General features: G+C 38.0%; 1 protein-coding gene across 8 annotated transcripts; it reads right to left on the bottom strand.

Moving 5' to 3' along the window:
• Positions 1-2,215: 2,215 nt before the first annotated feature.
• TSSC4 (tumor suppressing subtransferable candidate 4) lies at positions 2,216-7,302 on the bottom strand. 8 transcript variants are annotated; one of them, XM_081313599.1, is made up of 4 exons: positions 7,213-7,293; positions 5,867-5,974; positions 5,252-5,315; positions 2,216-4,074 (listed from the first exon to the last, which is right to left on the bottom strand). In XM_081313599.1, the coding sequence occupies exon 4, from the start codon at positions 3,982-3,984 to the stop codon at positions 2,941-2,943; it is 1,044 nt and encodes a 347-aa protein (XP_081169725.1). In that variant the 5' UTR covers positions 3,985-4,074; positions 5,252-5,315; positions 5,867-5,974; positions 7,213-7,293; the 3' UTR covers positions 2,216-2,940. The 8 variants fall into 8 exon arrangements, with proteins under 8 accessions (XP_081169725.1, XP_081169721.1, XP_081169722.1 ...); XM_081313595.1 differs by having other exon boundaries at positions 5,252-5,322; XM_081313596.1 differs by having other exon boundaries at positions 5,252-5,322; positions 7,254-7,287.
• Between the last annotated feature and the right edge of the window lie 7,164 nt (positions 7,303-14,466).

The raw sequence follows: 14,466 nt of genomic DNA on the forward strand, positions 1-14,466 counted from the left end.
TCTTAATCATTATAAAGAAAGACACAATGATATAATGATTAGGAATTTCAAATCTTGTCACTGCTTGACTGGCTAGGTCAGGGGTGTCAAACTGCCGGCCCACGGGCCAGACGCATCAACAGGAAACCGCGCCCACCCGTGCCGGCAACGGGGGAAAAGTTCCGATACGTCACACAACATCACAGTTTCATGTCTGGGCTAGGTAATTCACACCAATCCCTCTGAAATTCCAGCTTAACCTCCTATGTGAAAATATGAGGAAATTTTTGGCCAGCTACACAGGAAAGTACCCCCAAAAAAAAAACCAAACAGCCCCTCTCCTTTGGAACAGTCTTGTGGCATCTTCAAACATGCCTATTTCTTACAGTTATGTTTCTCTGCATTAAAGTGAATATGCTATATATAGTTATTAACCTTAAGTTAGCACAATACTACCTCAGCAGAAATGGGAGAGGCATTTGAATATCAAACTTGGGATATTTAAGAATTATATATAGGCAGGGCAAAAAAATATCCCAGGCAGAACAGCATAAATTAGCCACATAGCTAGTTAATTTTAACAGATGACAATGAGAACAAAAATCTCATACTTACCCAATTATAACCATTAAGATAGCTTCGCCGAAGAGCTCCTAGATTTGGGGGATTAGACTTTCTTTTGGATATGGAAGATCTTACAACTCTTTAATTCTCATTTAAGTCAGCTTCAAATAAGCAAAACAACTTGATATGTTAAAAGCACAAATGGATTTTGTTGTAATAACAACCCCCCCCCCATGTACTATGTCAACATAAAAATGTTTTCAGTCTGATACTCAGGCCAGGCTCTGAAATGAAGGTATCTCTATGCATCTGAGGTAGTGGATTTTGGTCCATAACAACATGCCAGATTAAACTTCAAGGATTGCAGGTCTGTTTTCCCATTCTTGGAACAGCTCTACTAAAATACATAGAAAAATGTGTTTTTTTAAAAAAAGACAAACTAGCTTTGATAAGTGACATTAGAAGAAGTAACTTGTTCATATCTCGCTATAATTCCTCATTCTTTATATAACCAATATTTTCATTTAAATTTTCATGTTTCATAAATGCAGGCACTGATCAAATGGTTGTACCAGAAAATGAAGATAGGGGAGCGACCAGTCAGCTTGACGATGTGATGTATATTGATAACTGATTGGAACAGATCACTTCTCAAGTGTTTGTCAATTCAATTACCTAATGGATATTTTCTTTTAATGTCCCAGTACCACTATGTCATACCTACACGAAGCCTTCCTTTTAGATTATATCCAATGGGTGTCCAGTAAGTTATCTACTGACATCTCAAAAATATTACCTCCTGTGTTAATTCCAATCTTCACTTTTAAAATAAAATGTACGCTATGTGTAATTCTGTAAATTTATTTAGGCCAGAATGTTCAATAATTTTTTTTTATAACCAAGGAACATTTACATAAAATACCTTCTGAGCTTGTCAAACTATTATTCTTCCTAGATATAGTTGTACATAGTAGTCACTGAGCCGCTTCCCGTTTTGTAATTTTCCTCTTGAACTTAACTATATACTAGCGTAGTTTCCAATCTTGCTATTTTCCACTAATCAATTCTTGAATCAACAGTTCTACAGCTACATTACCCTTATTTACTGTCAATGTAGCACAAAATAGTTTCAATCCAACTATTTAATAAGCCTTTTTTGTATAAAATAGACATTAGGTATTTCAATATAGTCCCAGGTTAGCAACTGCCTCAGACAGCGACTGCAATTAAGACTGTGATAAAAAAATAACTTTGTGACCAATCATCATGTTTATGATCTTTCAGGACTTTAAAGCAAAGGAAAGGTGAAGTAAGATAATAAGCATTGCTGCAGTTTCACTTAGTGACTGCTTTGTTAATGACTGAGTTACCATTTCCAATTGTGATAGCTAAAAGAGCACTAACTGTAAACAATAATAAAAAAGTTCTTGTTCCAACCAATGTGTTTATTTATGACCAAATTTTTTGCACCTGACAACATGCAAAGGGGAGAATAATGCTGGAGTAGCTGTGCAACAGAATGAGATGGCATCTTGCTCCTTTATATGCAAAGGCAAGAAAGTGTGACAAGGGCTAGTGGGTAAAAAGGGGCACCATACAAGAGTAGAGAAAAAAATAGTTTTTCACACAAATGGCTGTTACCATGCAAGTACAGAATTTTGAACCTAGGCAGTTATTTCCAAGTTTTATTGACACCAAAAATATCAAATGGATATTCACCTACAAACCTTATTTTAAGCGCCTTTATTCTTACATAAACAGTTAGGTCAACACAAATCCCTGTATTTTAGAAGCTCTTATGTATGGAGGAAAAAAAACCTTCGGTTTTCAAGGAAGTTGTGCCAATTCAACAGTCAGAACCAATCAATTCTAAGCATGGCTTAGTTGACTGTAATTTTAATTTTATAAAATATCTCTTCCAATTCCATAACATTTTTCCTACGATCTTAACATACTGTATGTTTACATTTTCTTGTCTCTAGCCAAACAACATAGTTGTCATATTTCATGCTTTTCATTCATACTGTTGAATACTGGTTAAATCGTTGCCTCAACTACAATAAACTGATAAATCTTGCACCTCATCCACAGGATATGTTTTGTCAGTTATGAATTGGTAGAGATATCGTTACAGTATATTGTCAAAAGTTTTGGTATGAATAGCCGAGCCCCCTTTCATATACAGAAACTCCCTTCTATATTGTTGAACTACTGTATAAATGTCTTATAGTTTTTATTGCAAAACACAGCAGAATTTTGTTGGAAAGGGCAAAGTTACTAGTATTTTTAGTCACAATAACAAGCATGTTAAGGAAAACAAACTGCCCAAATTCATGCAAATGACGAAGAAAATATTTCGAGTAAGCTATCACTGGACAAATATAAGGTTTCTAGCTTTTAGGATTCTTCTTCCTCATTACTTTTGGGTCGGAAATGTTTCCTACTCCTTTTCTTGCTACCATGAAACCCTACAGTTGTCGTCACATTCTCTTCTTGCACCTCTGGAGAACCTGTGTTGGCTTTTTGAGCATCTTGTTCTTCCAATTTCAATGGCTCACAAGCTTCCTTTTCTTTTTCTCTGCTTTCTGAGGGATCTACTACAAGTACATCACCTTTATTCTGGGCAGCTAAGTTACCCAGAGGCCTTTCTCTGGCCTCTTGGTTTGCATCAATGATGTTGGCCTCCAACTTTTCCTCGGTTGAAGCTCCTCTTTTTTTTCCTGATCTGTCTAAGCCTGTCTTTACCGGTTTGGTAAAGATAATTCTTCCTGCCCCAGAGCTAGAAGCATCCTGGTTGAAAGATGGTGCATAATGTTCAGGATGTGCTGAACTTTGTTCCTTTCTACCCTTGTTCAAGCCACTCAAGAACTCCATAGCAATTGATCTGTTGGTATCATCACTACATTCTGCCACATTCTCCAAACTGTACTTGGTCCAGCGTTCTGGATGGGCCACATAATCAGGTACTGGTGGGGAACATTTATAAGACTGAATTGGCTCACGTTGTCTTCCAAAGCTTTCCGCAGGCATCTTGTTTGAAATGCTGGGGGGTGGCAGAGGGCGTTTAAACCTTCTATCAATGACACTGTCTTCAGCTGTCAAGGGCACTGCCTGTTTGGCTGCTCCTTCCAGACAATCAAAAATGTTCTGGCTGCGCTGTGAAAAGCTTGAACTCATGCCTTTCAAATGAAAGGGTTGAACAAATGATTTTTGGCTGCTGTGCAAAGAATCCGCACTCTTCTTTGATTCATAATCCACATCATCTGAAGGAAGCGGCTTGTCAGGGGACACAACATCAACTTCAGCACTGCCTGCAAACTCAAAATCTTCTGAATCTGAGTCACTCAGGGAAATTGTATCTGAGGGAAGGATGCCTTCGTAATCTGTGGCCCCACCAGTCACTGTACCCACAAAGGGTTCGCCTGCACCTTCGTCTCCCATTCTTGATGATCACTTGTTTAAACTACCTTGATTTGAGTCTTTCTGCAGCCAGATACGTTTTTCAGCTGTTTCTCAGAGGGTGTTTAACACCTAGAACAAAAAAGAACCGAGTTACATGCAAATATGTAAGGCTACATTATTGATATCTGCTTATTCATTTACTTAAGGAGATTTCAAGATCAAAAATACCAAGACTTTAAAACAAAAAGGGAGAGAAAAAAATTAACAGAGGAAGCTTAATCTAATCTATTATCTCAGACAGGATCACTTTTGATTTTATAAACAATACATTGTGTAAATGGATTCTAAATAGATTCTACTATAAGATTTCTTGTGATAGGATGTGATTTCTTCTATTTATTTTTAAATAAATCCATAATCCTGTAATCTGCTACGCTATTATGATTTTACAAGAGTATACATTCTAACCTATTTCTGCTATGCTTTCCAGATTGGATGCCATTAGTGCATCTCCTTTTACAAGTGCAAACATGCAATAATCATATATGTAGAGAAACTCTCAACTGGTCAATTTTTAGTGTTTTAGATTTGAGCACAGAGAACAGAATTTCATTTTAATTAAGATTTTATTACGAATAGTAGGTAATCTATCAGTACCAACCTAACAAGAATTTATATTAAAGGTCAGCCACCTTAAATGAAAGAAAAGTTCTTGCTTCTAAGAAATAAAATGTAAAATACAACTTGAGGAAATCTATTATCTACTGCAGAATACCACTCAAAATTGTGAGAATTAAAAACTTGGTAGTATTAAATAATCTATAATCTTCATATTTTGCTTTTTATTTAAGGATGGAGTTAATATTTAGCATAAATTAGTGGCTTCTTTGGTCAATTAGGTGTTCCTTTTTGTGTATTTCTAATGTAACAATTTCTTTGCGCTGATGTGCAACTATTACCACTTGGAAGGACTGTGTACAAATCTGGAACATAAAGCAATTTCATTTTGTTTTGAAATTCTCTACAATGGCATCCAAAATGATGTTGGTGCTCTGAATTAATTACAATTCTGTAATACTTTTGTGTGTAGACAAATATGAGGTTTGTTGGCACAACTTCACCCTATTTCTGAGATCTGAAGGGCTTTTTAGGTACTTAAGCATGTTTAGTAGCCCAAGAGCATTAGTGTTTTTATTCTTTAGTGATACATTCCCCATAATAGGAGAAAAGTATTTGACAAGAGTTGTACAACAAAGTACTTTATAGTGATGGTAAACAGGCATGGAAGAACCTACTAGCCACTCACCATCTGGCGTTTGAACCAGTATTCCATCCTCTGGGTCAGTAAAAGCCACCAAGGTTCTGAGATCCTGTACCCTGGCAGTAAGAGGTTGGACATATCAGCGCAATCAAAAAGTGTGGAGTTGCAATTTTCTACTATATCAATAGTACTTGTTACTTTGATAAATGTACCCTCTAGCTGTGCAATGTTATCATCTACAAATAATTATTTTAAAATTGGAAAGCAGATATTTGTTTTATTTATTAAACTAATTTATGTCTAGTGGAATTTTGAGGCAAACATATTATTGCACAATAGGCAGACAGCAAGCACTGTATCTCAATGTTGGACTTAATACCAACTGATCTATAGGACTATTTAAACCACCACTAACAACCAAACGTTAGTACAGTACAGTTAAATCACCAAGCATAAGAATATAATTGGATGAGATCAGAAAAGGAATCAAACCCAAGTTCTTTGTTTTTCAAGAACTAAGAAATGTAGATTAAAGAAATGTACGTTCCAGATTGTGCATGTTATAGGGTTTTTTTGTTTCTGATCCATTCATATCTTCCCCCCACCCCCGCCCCGGGTGGGCAGTAAACAATAAAATTGTTCCAGAGAGAATAGACTCACAAGATGTTTGCAGCAATCTGATTGCAACATAATTCAGACATAATGGCTTTTCTGTGACAGAAGTCCCCATCAAAATCTTCCATAGTAGTCTTGGTCTTGCTATCTCAACTGTGGGAAAGCCAAAGAGCATATTATCTTTTCCTTCTCCATCAAGCTTATGCTACTGGAGTAAGTTAAGTTTTTTATTTTGATCCCACCTGTATTATTTTTACAAATAACTCAGGGCAGTAAACGTATCCTTCTTCCTCCTACTTTCCCCACAGTAACACTGTGGAGGTAAACTGGGCTAAGAGAGGGTGACTGGCCCAAAGTTAGCCAACTAGCTTTCATAGCTAAGGTAGGACTAGAACTCAGTCTCCCACATTCTAGCCTGGTACCTTAGCCACTAGGCCAAACTGGCTCTGTTTCTCTTTTTATCCTTATTTTAAGACAGATTTAACAAATATATTTATCTGATGAATCCAATTGCAGCACGTCCACAGCTTTCTTGTGATTTTGGGTAGGTAAGAGGAAGTGAAAAAACATTAAGTGGGGGAAAGCATTCCTTTCTTACTAAGGAATGCATAATTCTTTAATTTTTTTGTAGGCAATGTGGTTCACAAATCAGTTACCCTCTGCTACAGAGATATTAACAGACATATCTAAAAGAAGAAAGCAGGCTGGCTTGCCAGATACCAGTTTATATAACTTTCCATTTGATAATACATCAATCACACTAAGAATTCTATTAAAAAAGCAATTTATAATGGGAAAATAGCACTTCCCTATTTAAAAAAGAGAAAACAAAGGGAAAATATAAAATAAATAAAAGCAGATTAAGGCTGTTATGTAATATTTATGTGAGCACAGCCACATAATTATGTTACCATACCGCTGTTAGACAATTCTGACATTTCAGCGTGCAAAGCACGGCTGTAGTAATTTACCTAGAGAGCAGGGTTGCTTCTTCTCATATAAATTATTGTCTTTCGCCCTTGTGAACTAATGATATAACAATTCCAAGCAGGTAACTTGCAAGAGCTTTCACTTTCGAGTCTTAAAAGCAACTTCAGGAAAAAAAATATATCTGAATCCACCTGCTTAGGAAAATTCAGTGACCCGGGGCAGGACGAAAATAATCTTAATATCCATTTCTTGTAGCCAAATGACGTATCAGCCACGGTCTTAAAGAGAGATTAACCCGCAACGTAGAGGGCAAGGCTATTAAAAAGGTCGCGGGCTGCTGCTTGGGAAATGCTCTCAGGGCTGCTCAGTTTGATCCAGCCCACAGATCCTCTGCTCTCATATCCTTCTCTCCACACCTGCCCCGCTTATCTCCCAGACCTCTGGGACCGACAGCCACTTACGCAGCTACCCTTTCAGACGTGCGTAGTAGTCCTCTGCTCACCTGCAACGGCCTGTTTCTCCCACCTGCGCGCGCAACTCCGCCGCTCGATTCCGGGGTCGACGCATCGTTTCCGGCGTCGCTTTCCCGTTGCTTGATGGGATGGGAAGTTTTCTTGCTCCCCAAAGACCTATGGGAACTTACGCCGCCATCGAATCACTTAAACCACCTATCCCAGAAGCCATTTCGCAACTAAACCAAAATTCGACAAAAGCTCTTCCTTCAGTTCTTTTCCCAATGTCTTCTAGGAGTTGTAGTATTTTTTTTTTAAAAAAACTATCGCCCAGGCTTGAGCATACGACAACCGTTAAGCCTCTTTATTTATTTTTATTTTATTCCATTTATATCCCGCCCTTCTCCGAAGACTCAGGGCGGCTTACAAGCTTAGCAGTAGCCTTCATTCTATGTATATGCCTGCTTATTAGGGCTTTCACACACACACACACCCCAAGCGGCATTATTACAAAGTCAGCTTAATTGCCCCCAACAATCTGGGTCCTCATTTTACCTACCTCGGAAGGATGGAAGGCTGAGTCAACCTTGAGCCGAACCTGCACTAATGGCAGGCAGCTGGTGTTACTTAAGGAGGCATTAACCATGCAGAGAAAACTGTTATAGCTTTTGGGGTCTGTTCAGCCTCAACATAATGTGGTTTTGCTAAGTTGATTTTATTTCCTTTTATACTAGAGTTATCAGCACTGCAGTGCTTGTATAATTGCAGAAAAGATAGTTTAGAAAGGCAACTTTGGTTACCATTTTTAAAACTAGCAAACTAGCTAAACAATGAAACTTTCGCTGATGTTTTCCAATAATGCAGTTTTTAAATGTTATCCAGAAATTCTTGAATACTCTCAAAATATGTGAAGGGCACCAAGCTGGAAGCGCACCATCGCTTGGCTAAAAGATTTCCAAATAATACCATTAAGGCCTGCTTGCCTTCATTGATGCCTAGCCCAGTTCTCACTACGCTTATATGAGAACCAGCAGTAGCAGAAGCATAATATCACTGGAAGTTTAGGGGAAAAGAGGAAGAACGAGTATTAGATATGTTGACCACTCTGAGTTATTTATAAGAATAAAGGCCGGAGATAAATAAAAGAAAATAATAAAAGTTGACATTGAGTTTTTGCTCATTATGACAACAAACATGCTTCACTTTGTTGCAATTACAGATGGAAGCCTGTAAGTGAGAATAATGTATTCTTCAGCATTTCCTTTGCCAGTTGCTAATATTGTCGCTCCATCTTGTTTTTGGTCTCTTTGGTGGATGCTTTTTATCAAGTGGGATCCATTCTGGAACTCCCTTGGTCCGCCTGCCATCAGTTCTTCTTGGTATGTGACCAGCTCATTTCCATTCAATTCTTTTACTCTCTTGATATTGTATACTTTCGTTTGTATAATTCAGCATACAACACTTAAGTAATTTCTACCCTTGAAGAGCATTTGGCACAGTGCAGTAGTTCTTTGGGCCCCTAGAGTGGCCCATGTTACATCCTTGCTCTGCAAGCTGCGCTGATTGCTGGTTTGCTTCTGGGTGCAATTCAAGGTGTTGGTAAGTACCTATAAAGCCGTTTACGGCATGGATCCAGGTTACTTGAGGAACCATCTAACCTCAGAGGGACTGAGCCTGCCCCACCCGTGCCAACAAGGGGTATACTGTGGATCCCTTCCCTCTGGAATATCATATATATATATTATTGATTTTCTGATATTACATTCACATATTTGAAAAGCAACGTGGTGGCTGGGTAGTAGTAATTCAATTAATACAGATATCATTAGTACAGATTTCAAATTGCTACCATAAATATTTCTTCTATTTCCCTTCATATATCTATTTGTAAATTAAAAGACAAGCTTTATTCTATCCATCACATAGAAAATAACTTTCTTACATATATCTATAGTTTTTAGTTTACACATATTCTAATTGTTTTAACATACAATGTGTTAGACAATCAATGACCTAATAGATTTTTCAATTTTAGTTTTCACTAACATTTAGATTTAACGTTTGATATTTATCATTCCCAAGATTTTTAGTATACTCCCAATTCATCTATCAACATTCTTCACAAAATCTAATATTCAAAATATACATCCTGTTTACTTAACTTCTCACCCTCTATGTCAACCAGTTAAGGATACAATATGATATCCTTTTTGCTAATTTTCAGTTGTTTCTTTTTTAAGTAGTAATATTTCAATATTTATGCTTCCTCTCTTCCTCTTTATATATCAATATTTCAATATTTCAATATTTATATTTATATCTCAATATTTCAATATATCTGCTATCTCTTGCTTAAACTGATACTTTTCATTTTTAACATTCCATATAGACAGAGTGAGCGCCTGTTACTCGTCCCAGCTTCTGCCAACCTAGCAGTTCGAAAGCATGTAAAAATGCAAGTAGAAAAATAGGGACCACTACGGTGGGAAGGTAACAGCGTTCTGTGCGCCTTTTGCGTCTAGTCATGACCATGGAGATGTCCTCGGACAAGCGCTGGCTCTTCGGCTTTGAAACGGAGATGAGCACCGGCCCCTAGAGTCGGAAACGACTAGCACGCATGTGCGGGGGAACCTTTACCTTTACTATAGACCTATTTTTTACTTTCAACAATAGGTTTTTAGCTTATCTACATTATTCAACTTTACATTACCTTTATGCACATATCAATATTCAAATTAGCTATTAGTATTTATACTGTTAAATTTTAATGTCCAATTTTTTTTCTTTATCTCAGTTCATAACAATGTCTTATGTTCAACATACACATCTATTTAAGTACATTCTGTTTCAGATTTCAATAAGATGGTCGAAACTCCATTCTTCTTGAGTCTTATTCTAGCTTTTTTCCTTTGCCAAATCATCTTCCATGTCCTTGTTTTTGGGTCATCGAACCAATCTCCTTATACTATCATGTATATTAATTAATATTGGCAAAACCATCCGATCGCCATTTTTTTTAGTGGACTTGTAGGTCTAGTGGGTTGTCTCTTTATTCTTCCATATCGATGTTGTTCTGAATTGTTTGTCTTCTCATCCAACTGTTCTTTTTCTGGATCCTCTAGTTCCTTCTGAGTTGTATAAGAAACCTTTTCCTTTTTCCAGGTTGTCAATGTCTGTTCTGGATTTTCAAATATCAATATTTGTTTAATAGTAGATTCTTCTGTCATGGTACTTGAATGTTTCATTTTTTCTATTGTATTTTGTATAGATGGTTGTTTAATTGTGGTCAAAGTTTGGGCTTTCATATCTGGGCTGTCTTGTTCCTTCACATAGCCTCTTAGTATTTCATTGGTTGTGGTAAGAATTTGGATTAGTGTTTTTAACATAGCAAGAGTTTGTTGATTTTCATCTATAAATAAATTTTGTTCCTGGTCTTCTTCCATCTTGGTATTTTAAACTAAAGGCTTTACACTTAGAAAATCCAAAAGAAAGTTTTTTTTTTCTAGTTAGGGAACACAAAGCCTTTCACAGCTGTTATTTCAAAGTTTTCAAGGTTATGTATCTTATCTACCGGTATTTCTCTGGGCAGTCAGCCAGGCCCCTTTTAAAGTTCCCCTTTGAGTCCCAAAATTGTCTTAATCTTTTCAGTTTTTCTTTTTTTCATAAAAAAGAATCTAGATTTTCAACAGAAGTAGACAAAGAACAATAGAAAATAAAATACCTTTCAGTCCACATGCTTTGAGAAATAAAGTTCTAATTGGGATTCAGTTACTTTTTCAACATTTAAAACGGCCCTGGGTATTTAGTCGCCACTTTTTCTGGAGGGAGGGCTGAAATCCCCCTTCCCTCACTGCAGGGGGGAAAATGCTTAGCAGCTTAAGGAGGTACAGAAAGTAATTAGGGTGTAAAAGAGGTAGATCTCACCTAGTCTCTTCCGCACTGCTTTAAGAGTTGCCTGGTGGAAAATGTGACTTCGGCTGTTCACAGCCTAGGGACGAGCCATAATGGCTGGTCCTTTCATCCGCCGGTTTGGAGGGATCGCCAGGTCCAATGGGAGAGTTGCAGCTCTCCCACGATCCAGTGAGCGCCCCTCCTTGCTGGTCACCTCTTCAGGGCGACTTTCGGCCCTTTTCAGGGCCCCCCAGTGATGCAAAACTGGACGGGGGAGAGAGAGCAAGTCTCCCAGCCATCCATAGCTCCAAGTTTGGGTGTCTTCAGTTGAGACAAAGGTGTCAACCCTATTCCATTCTCTAATTTAGCAGCTCAGTAGGATGTGAAGATTAATCACCCCACAATTTGTAATCTTCATTTTGTTACTTTAGCATTTCTCTTCTTTTGTGATCTATATCAAGGAAGAGAAGGCTAAAGAATCAAGAGTAACAAGGACATTTAACTTTGAACTGACACATTAACACAGAATATTAGCTTTTAGTATTAAAGGTAACATTCAGGGATTTGTTTACTTTAATAACCACACAAGGAATATTCAGAAAGTAATGGGAAGCCATGTCTTCCAAATGGCATTTCCATAAGGAAAGGAAAGCAAAAGCAGAGCTCCAAGTCCCCCAGGTTGGGGTGGGCTGCCATAACTACCAGTTGTCTATATGGAGATTCTCAGGTCATGGTTGTACCAAAGGTGCTTTTTCCTTGTAAGCCGCCCTGAGTCTTTGGAGAAGGGCGGGATATAAATGGAATAAAAAATAAAAGGCAATTGGACTTTCTTAAGTTTTTTTGTTTGAAAATACTTCATTTCTTATCCAAGAAGCTTCTTCAGTTGATCCATGATTCAAAGGTTAAGCAAGAGTCAGACCTGATAGTTCATGAGTGAAAAAACCACCAGGGAATTCAGAACTATAAATGAGATATGGAAGTCAGTCAAAGTCCTGAAAGAAGGCATTGGAATCTCAACAGGTCAAACAACTTGTGAGTGGGAAGCATGGTTTCTGTTGGGCATGTCACCCCCACTCACCAATTTTTTCTCTTTAAAGCACAGAATAGAGGGACCACTGAATGCCTTACTTCCATCTCTATTCTGCTGCTATTATGTACATAAAAGGGTTAAAGCTAGAACCACCATCTTTTGGGAGCGGAAAAAATGGATGGGAGTAAATTAATAGGAGTATATTTTTATTATAGTGCAGGGATGCAGAGTATGTACTATAAATAATAAAAATAACTGCATTCACATCTGTCATAGAGGGATAGCAAGGTATGACTCGGCAAAGGAAGTCCACCAAACATAGTCTTCCACATTCCATCACTTCAGATGAATTCCATACACCTCATCCAGCCCAACCTCCCCTTTTTATAAAGATGTGAACTCCTGCAAATTGATAGCGCTTACAAGCTGTACTAAATTTTTCATTTTGATTCTGTTTGTTCATTTATAACAAAATAGTTTTAAATGTAGGCAGAAGTAGGATTATTTCATGCTTATGTATTCTGGAAATGTTTACTGCATATTTTTTTCTCCTACTTTCCTCCCGGCCCCTTCAAGTGTTGATTTCACACATACTTTGATAAAGACCTTTCTGCTCTATGTGTAGCCTAGTCGTTTTAGGAATGAACTGATGAGCTTTGCCCCTTGATAGGGAGATGCCAATACCAACACAGGATTGACCATGCTAGACTCAGGCTTTCCATGTCACTTATCTTTTCCTATATTCCATGTCAACAAATATTTGCTTTTCAGGAAATATGATGGCACTGCCCTGCTATTTCTTTGAAGAACATAGACCACCAGAGATACTGTGTTTCCCTGAAAATAAGACTTAGCTTGATTTTGGGGGGTGGGCCTAATTATAAGCCCTACCCCACAAATAAGCCCTAGTTTTGAGGTGAGGTGCACACCTAAGTCAAGCTAGGGTGGGGGTGTGGAGCTGCCCCACGTGCCCCACACCTGCTTACCATTGAGGCCAGGCCTCCCATGCCCTGACACCAGCCTCGCCGGCCCACTTCTGCAGCCACTCACACCTGTCACCCCCAGTCTCCATTTTGCTGTCAGAGGCCTTCAGAAAAGCTCCAGATTGGCGCACGTGGCACCTCCTGGAGGCTGGGGGGGGGGGCGGAGTGCTGAGAGTGTCAATCCAGAGCTCCATTCTCAGCTGCAGTCTTTCCTGAAGGCCTCTGACGGCAAAATGGGAGGCCAGGGATGACATGCACGAGCGGCAGCAAGTGGCCGAAGAAGTGGGCCGGCTGGGCGGGGCTTTCGGTGCCACTGCTGCGAGGTTAGATGGGAAAAGGCATCCCCCAAAATAAGATAATTCCATGAATGGGTGCAAACAACAAACTGATGTATATAAATTTGGATTTAATGGGCACTCCCAAGTGGATCATAAAACCAGTTTGTGCTTGGTAATCAGGTGCTAAATAAATAAAGCTGGAGTTCTCCCACTTTAAGTGGGCCATTTAAACAAAGATTTGAGAATTATGTGTGGTGGTATCTGTATGCCAGGTAGCTGTACAAAGAGTATATAATTTTTGTTTAAATTTATTGTTCTTATATCTCAGGTTATTCAGATTTCTGAAGCTGAATAGAAAACTAATTTTAACACTCTTCCTTCATATCTTTCTGCAGTGTCTATCCTTTTTGTTCTTGACCTCCTTCTGGAAGTATTTAACACAACTGGGCTTTTTGACACAGGACATACTGGAATCATCTTACACAATACCAGGATGAAGTATACTTGAGTTTCAATATAATTTCAATTTTCACATATATTTTGAGGAACAGGAAATGGACCTTTTTTAAACAGGAAAAAAGTATTTAAAAAAGCAAAGTGAAACTGGATTTAATCCAGAATGTGAGTTAGCACTAGGCCAAGAGTAAATCTGATAGGGTATCACCTGTTTAAATTATTTTTGTGTATCTTTTAAGTTGAGAACTTTAACATTCAGTAAACAAATAGGACAACAGTAAATAGATGTAATTTGAGGGTGCAAAACTAGTTAAACAATGAGAGGAGTGAAGTGGGAAGGAAAGTTGCAATTAGTTTGATTTTTTTAGACAGAATTGGGAATATGTGGCAAAACTGTCCAGCAAGAAAACAAACTCATTTGCAGGACCCTGATTCCATGCATTGCCCTTAGATTTGAAAACTGGTTTGTTGTTACAGTAATTGTAACAAAGTTCTCCAAATACCTACAGTTTATCACACAAGGAAAATGACCACTTTGGAAAAGTAGATGTTGCATTTACCCTCTAATTAAACATATCGGATTTGGCCAGAAGTGAAGTTTATGGCTTTCCTAAGAAAATAAGCA

This window comes from Vipera berus, assembly GCF_964194415.1.
Source record: "Vipera berus genome assembly, chromosome: 1".
Classification (NCBI taxonomy): Eukaryota; Metazoa; Chordata; class Lepidosauria; order Squamata; family Viperidae; genus Vipera; species Vipera berus.

Coding starts and splice junctions, on each gene's coding strand:
- TSSC4 (XM_081313600.1), bottom strand. CDS start 3,984: ATGGGAGACGAAGGTGCAGGCGAACCCTTTGTGGGTACAGTGACTGGT.